Below are 6,117 nucleotides of genomic sequence, written 5' to 3' on the forward strand. Positions count from 1 at the left end.
GTTCTGGAGGCTGGAAGACCAGGACCGAGGTGCCAGCAGACCCAGTGGGCCCACTCCCTGTTCATGATGGTAGCTTCTCGCTGCGCCCTCACATGGCACAAGGGCAAGGGGTCTCTCTGGACCTCTTTTGTGAGGGCAGCAGTTCCATGGCCCCACCTGCTGACACCCCTGAGGGGGCACACCCAGGCCGTAGCAGAGGCCCATGGGATATTCAAAAGATAATGATTGGGGGGGGTTGTTTATAAAGGGCCTATTTACAAAGGTGTAGGGGTGGTGGGGAGGCATGAGGGACAGTGCCAGGACTTGGGGTTCATAGCTGTGGAGCTGTTCCCACCCCGAGGTCTGAAGGGATGAGGGGAGAGGTGGTGGCTAGAATCCAGTGAGAAAGAGAGAGCCAAGCAGAGACCTCCAGAAAGGAAGAGGGACACGGCCACCCCAAGGCCACCTCACCGAGAGACACTGAGGGGAGTAAATGCCCGACGTCTTCCCCCTCTGCTCCCCCATCTCTTGCCCAGTCATAGGCTCAGTTGGGGCAGCCCCTGGGCCAGAGCAGGGTGGAGCAGGGCACAGACGAGACCCGGAGGGCAAATGGAAGGGATCTGGTAAAGTGGGGACATTTTCAACAAAAGTGCCACGGGGGGCCCTGTCCCGCTGTATGGGGTCACTAGAGCAGAAGTTTATCTCCAGGGCTGTGTTTGGTCCCCACTCTGTCCTCTGCCACAACTACCGCCATCATAGTTGTCATCATGCCACGTTTATTGGTCCTCTGGCGGGATGTGTGCACAACGAAACAGGTCACGGCAGCCCGTAGGTTGTCCATGAGGCAAGGGAGGTGGGCAAGGAGACAGTGAACGGGCCACTGGGCACAGAGGGGTGGGATCTAACACGAGGAGCGGTTCGCCGTGTTATAAAGAACAGCGAGGGAGCCTTTTCAGTGACACCAAGCATCCTGGAGGGGACGGCCTCCTGGCCTTCTGTGCAGCGCCTGACCTAGGACCATGTGGCTGCGACCACAGGGCCTGGCCCAGCCCCAGCTCCTTTCCTGGGCTCGAGGACATCAGAGAGCCAAGGCCGTTTGGACAGGGAGACCCAGGGCTGGCCTATAAATTCAGTCGCCTCACCAAAGAAAAAAGGCCTCCGCTTTTCATCTGTCTAGTGGGGGAATGAAGATAGACAGGTCCTGGCTCCCTGGGTGAGGGTCCCTTCGGTCCAGGCACACAGGTCCCCTCAAGGCCCCCTGTTGTCACCACACCGCTCCACTCCGGTTTCCAGGAGGCTCCCCCAGAAGCGGTTGGGGAGCATAATCGAGGCAGGTGCCCCCTGTCAGGTGAGGCAGGCATTTGACATCGTAGAAGAATTTCAGCCTGCCGTGATTCAGGGCACACTCCACCTTTTGAGAGCCAGACTGTGGAGTCCGGTCGCAGGTGCCGAGAAGGTCATCGTCCCAGCCATTGTCTGCGTCCCAGACCTGCACCCTTAAGGGCCCCCCTGTGGTCAGGAGCACGTCCCCAAAGTCCAGCCGTGTCTTCCACTGGGGGTTGTTATTGTTCCACACTGTGCCTGTCCTCAGCTCCTGGTCTCCAAAGAAAACCTTCACATAGGCGTCCGTGGCAGTAAATACGTCTCCCCACAGACCTGTTGCCTGGAAGTCCCTAACCTCTAGCCGGGCCAGGCCCCTGTGCCGGGGACAGCAGCCCTGGCTGGTGACCGCCGAGCCGTGGCACACACACTGGCAGGGGTCGTGGGGGCTCTTCCGCTGCCCCGGGGGGCAGGGCCGGCTGCAGTTCTGCCAGCGGGCCCTGTGTATCACATACTGGCTGACAGCCTGACGCAGCGCCTCCCTCTGTGGGTCCTGTTTCCCCAAGAGCACGTGCAGGGGCTCCAGGGTGTAGTCCACCAGGCCGGGGCTGTCCTGCAGGGAGGTGACCCAGGCTGTGAATTGCTCGGGCCCAGCGTGGTTCCCGAACAACAGGTCAGGCATGGAGGTGTGGTGGCCACCTTCAACCTCCACACTGCGTTCCCGGTAGGTCTGGTGGAAGGAGGCTGTCATCTTGCTCTGCTTCTTCTTCTCTTCACAGGCCTTGACTTCCGCTGAGGAGCTGGCGCGGCCGCCTATGCTGACCTCGGCCTCAACGGACAGGCAGTCCCCCACCCCGTCGGCCGTGAGCCCGTCCAGGGCCAGCTCGCAGGTGTGCAGGGCGGTGATGGCAGAGATCCTGCCACCCAGCTCCATGGAGCGGATGAAGTGGGTGCCGTAGTTGGAGATGAGTCTGAAGTAGTCAGGCTTGGTGGAGGCACTGAAGTGGGGGGGCAGGTCCCTGAGGGCCCTCCTGAAGTCAGGGTGGAGTGGTGGAGAGTGCACCAGGTGAGAACTGCGGGGAGGGGGAGAGAAAACCGTCAGGTGGGCCCAGCAGCGGAGAGTCTCTGCCCCAGTCCGTAAGTCCCTCAAGGTTGCCCAAGGTCACATGTAGGCAGCAGAACCAGGACCTGGACCCAGGAAACCCCATCTGTCTATAGCCCTTCAGTGACCTAGCTACTTTGTTGAGCCATTTCGCTTTTCCTTTTCAAAATAAAGATTTGTCTTTCCTTTTTATTTTCTAATGGTAAAGCAATGATACTGCACTGATGGTACCCCAGCCTGTGACCTTTGGACCCCAGTCTGGTGGCCTTTGTTTGTCCCCTCGATTGGGCCCCATATGCCTGGGCTCCCAATGGCCCTGGCCAGGCAGGCAGGAGGTGCCTTGACTCACTGTGGGGGACGCATCGCCTCCCAGTGTGAGAAGTCAGGGCAGGTGACTCGGGGTTGCCCTTGGAGACCATGCGTTTCTCAGGTGGGGGGCCTAGGTCCCTGAGGGCTGGGGCCGTGACCGCTCTGGCTCAGCACTGTCGTCGCAGTTCCCAGCACAGAAGGTAGGCATGACCGGATGGAAGGGGGCCCAGGGATGGGAGGGACCCAGGCAGGTCTCCTGCCCACAGAAGGTTGGCAATGCCCAGGAAAGAGGGGGTTGGGTGCTTAGTAGGCCCGAAGACACCACGCTGGGGCTCTCAGAGCAGCCTTGCCTCCTCTCCACCTGTTTCCTCCCTGGGCTCTTCCGACCAGGGCCGCAGGCACTGGGCCCCCTGGTGTGTGAGAACCTGGGCTGTGGTTTCCTCCTGGTGGAAGCAGCCTCGAGTCCCCACTCTGCCGTTCCAGGGCTCCCAGGCCACCCAGAATTTCCCACAACTTTTTCAAGCCCCCTCTGCCACCACCCCCAGCACTGACCTGTAGAGGCGACACTCCACTGAGTCAGTGCTGAAGCTGTACTTGTCCCGTTGGCTTTTCTGGGCTGCGAAATTGGCCTCCTTGGAATGTGAGCCGGCCACTGCTACACGAGCACTGGAGCTGGGCTTGGGATTTACTTCCAGTCCTGCCCGCCAGTCATTGTGGATGCTGGCAGCTGCATCCTTGGCCACATCCTCTATGGAGCTGGTCTGGGCCTTGGCCACATGGCGCCGGCAGGCCGAGCTGTAGGCGCGCCAGTCGGTGAGCGCCAGGGGCAGGCGCTGCAGGGCATTCTGTAGGTTGTTGCGGCAGAGGGTGCAGGTGCCATCAGGCCGTAGGAAGTGCTGTGTGTCCACCAGGAAGGAGCCTGAGCGGCGGAGGCTGGTCACATCAAAGCCCTCCCCTGCCAGCCATGAGCCGGGCACGAACTTGCGATCTCGCTGGCACTCGGATCGTGCAGCAGTATAGCAGGGGGCGGGGGCAGGTGTGGGCAGCAGCAGGAGCAGGGTGCCCAAGAGGAACACACGGGTGGCCATGGAGCTGTGGAGGCAGAGGGTGTTTGGGCTCCAGGAAGCTGGGGGTGCAGAGGCATGGAGAATGGCCCACCCTCCCCCGAGACTGCGGGGTGATCGGGGCACATACAATGGGGAAGGAATGAGGTATCTCTTAAGTCACTGAATGCCAGAGCTGAAGTGGCCTTTACAAACCTGGTCGCCCCCCACATTGTACAAATGGGTCTAGAGAGGAGGTCACAGAGCTAGAAGGAACCCCTTGCTAGGATTTTACTATTTAAGGCTCATTGGGGATCCAGATTGATGGCTCTGTCCCCACGGTGGCTGCTGGTGGGGAGGGGCTCTGTGTGCATAGGAGGGGAACAGAGAGTAGCTGTAGCAGATTTTGGAATGGACCTGGGAACTCTGGAGAAGACTGGATTCTGGGGAGGTGCCATTCTGGGCCCTCGAACAAGCCATGCTTTCCACATTCTCCCTCCCTCCTTCTCTCTGTTTCCCACTAAGTCTGTAATGTAAATGGAGAGGAAAGGAGGCTGTGCATCACCATTATTCTCCCATTTTCCCTCTGGGGCCCCTTCTCTGAGCCTCACGGAAGATCATCAGCTAAAGTCTAGAATAAAAGCTGCCCGTGGGCTGTGCCCTTAGATCCCGTGTGGGGAGGGGCCTTTTAGTTTGCTCTCCAGCTCTCCCGATGCTCACGTCTCCTCGTCGGCCCGCCCCTGCCACGCCCCATGGAGCTGTGGCATGGCTACCAGCTCCCTTTTGCCCACTCGTGGACAACAGTTAGTTAGAAGGTTCTTCCTCATTTTGAAGTGGCCCGGAAACTCACCTGGGCCTGCTTATGATCTGGAATCTGCTCTCTGTACCTCCGTGCACACTGAGCTCCTGGGAGGCCGGCCCACTCCGGCGCCTGCCCGGGCCAGCCGCTTCTCTGGGACGCGGGCACTGCAGAGGGCAGGAACTTCCCCGGTGTTCTAGCTGGCCTTCTGTGCTGCACCCAAAGGAGTGACTTGACTCGTGACCAGCATGGCAGTCCCAGGGCGGGAAGTGGGCTAAGGGGAGTCTTTCAAAGGCCCTCGGATTATCCCATTCAGGAGGCCAGCACGGTTCCTATCCTTAATCTGAGGAACTCAGTCTCCATCTCGGCCCTCATCCTATTATCTCCCAGGAAGCCTGTTTCTGCTTTCTTAGAACTGTCAACATTTTAAGGGGTCTTAGAGCTATGTATTCTAACCTCCTAATTTTATATATGAGGAAACTGAGGCCCAGAGTCAGCACGAGGCCGCCCAGTGAGTAGAGTGACGAGTGCTGTCTGGAGCCCAAGTCTCTTGTCTGGCAGCATTTCCTGCTCCACCGGGCTCTTCCTCCTAAGCAGCAGCCCCACTCCCAGGCCCCTCTGTCCCCACCCAGGGACTCCCAGCCTCCTGGCCCCCTGCTTCCCCCGTACCTGGGGTCCTGTGTTGAGTCGCTCCCACGCAGACACTGCCTCTCTTCACGGGAGGCTCCTGAAGTGGCGGAGTCAGCCCTCCAGGCAGGCTCACCACACTGCTCATCACCAGGCCACTGTTCATATCACCTCTACTTCCTGCCCTGCCCCCAACTGTGGTCACAGGTCCCTTCGCTCTCCGCCCTTCCACCAGCACCCACCCTGGCCTCACCTTCTCATCCGGCCCTGCTGACAGCCCTCAGAAAGGGAGCTGTGAAGGCCAGAGGCTCGTTCTCCATGCAGAGCAGCCTGGGATGCAGGGCCCTGGGGCGAACAGTAGGTCTTAGCGTGGACTGAACGCAGGGGCCTGAGGACTCCCATGTACAATTCTGGTGTTCATGGCAGGGGTGAGTTCCCTGCTTCTGACCCGAAGCCTGGCAGGGGTGAGACCTAAGAGGCAGTACAGGGACGGAGCTCGGAGCATGGGCTCAGCCCTGGGCAGGGCTGGGGCCAGCTCGGTTGTGTACTGGCTGTGTGGCCCGGCAAGATTCTTTAGCTTTTCGGTGCCTCCATTTTCTCCGCTCAGAATGAGAATAACAACAGTGTAGACCCCAAAGGTTGTGAAGATTTGGGGGTTACTACGTGTGAAATGCTCAGAACGGTGCCTGGCCCTCAGCCAATGTTGCCACGGGTGACCATTCCCTCCTTCCTGAGCAGCGTGTACGTGTCTGGGGAATAAACATTGTTCAGGCCTCCTTGCCCACTTCCTGCCCACACCTACACCCCAGCCCTGCCCAGGGGCTGAGCCCCAAACACAAACCCCAGCACAGGGTCTCCTGGCCCTATCTTTGTGAGCAGAACCTGAGGCCACACTGGTCCTAGCCCCTCCCCAGCCTTGGCCTGTGGTTGCGGCCACG

General features: G+C 59.8%; 1 protein-coding gene across 2 annotated transcripts; it reads right to left on the bottom strand.

The window, feature by feature from the left end:
* Positions 1 to 619: 619 nt before the first annotated feature.
* PRF1 (perforin 1) lies at positions 620 to 5,359 on the bottom strand. Of its 2 annotated transcripts, none has more exons than XM_024561017.4 (3): positions 5,222 to 5,359; positions 3,263 to 3,802; positions 620 to 2,372 (listed from the first exon to the last, which is right to left on the bottom strand). In XM_024561017.4, the coding sequence occupies exons 2-3, from the start codon at positions 3,796 to 3,798 to the stop codon at positions 1,244 to 1,246; spliced, it is 1,665 nt and encodes a 554-aa protein (XP_024416785.2). In that variant the 5' UTR covers positions 3,799 to 3,802; positions 5,222 to 5,359; the 3' UTR covers positions 620 to 1,243. The 2 variants fall into 2 exon arrangements, with proteins under 2 accessions (XP_024416785.2, XP_045051851.2); XM_045195916.3 differs by lacking the exon at positions 5,222 to 5,359 and adding an exon at positions 4,604 to 4,768.
* Positions 5,360 to 6,117: the final 758 nt, after the last annotated feature.

This window comes from Desmodus rotundus, chromosome 4 (genome assembly GCF_022682495.2).
Source record: "Desmodus rotundus isolate HL8 chromosome 4, HLdesRot8A.1, whole genome shotgun sequence".
NCBI classification, from domain to species: Eukaryota; Metazoa; Chordata; class Mammalia; order Chiroptera; family Phyllostomidae; genus Desmodus; species Desmodus rotundus.

Excerpts from the sequence above, each read along its gene's own strand:
- PRF1 (XM_024561017.4), bottom strand. The coding sequence starts at position 3,798 with ATGGCCACCCGTGTGTTCCTCTTGGGCACCCTGCTCCTGCTGCTGCCC. Across the intron at positions 2,373-3,262 it reads GTGGAGTGTCGCCTCTACAG|TTCTCACCTGGTGCACTCTC; the intron begins GTCAGTGCTGGG and ends CCCTCCCCGCAG.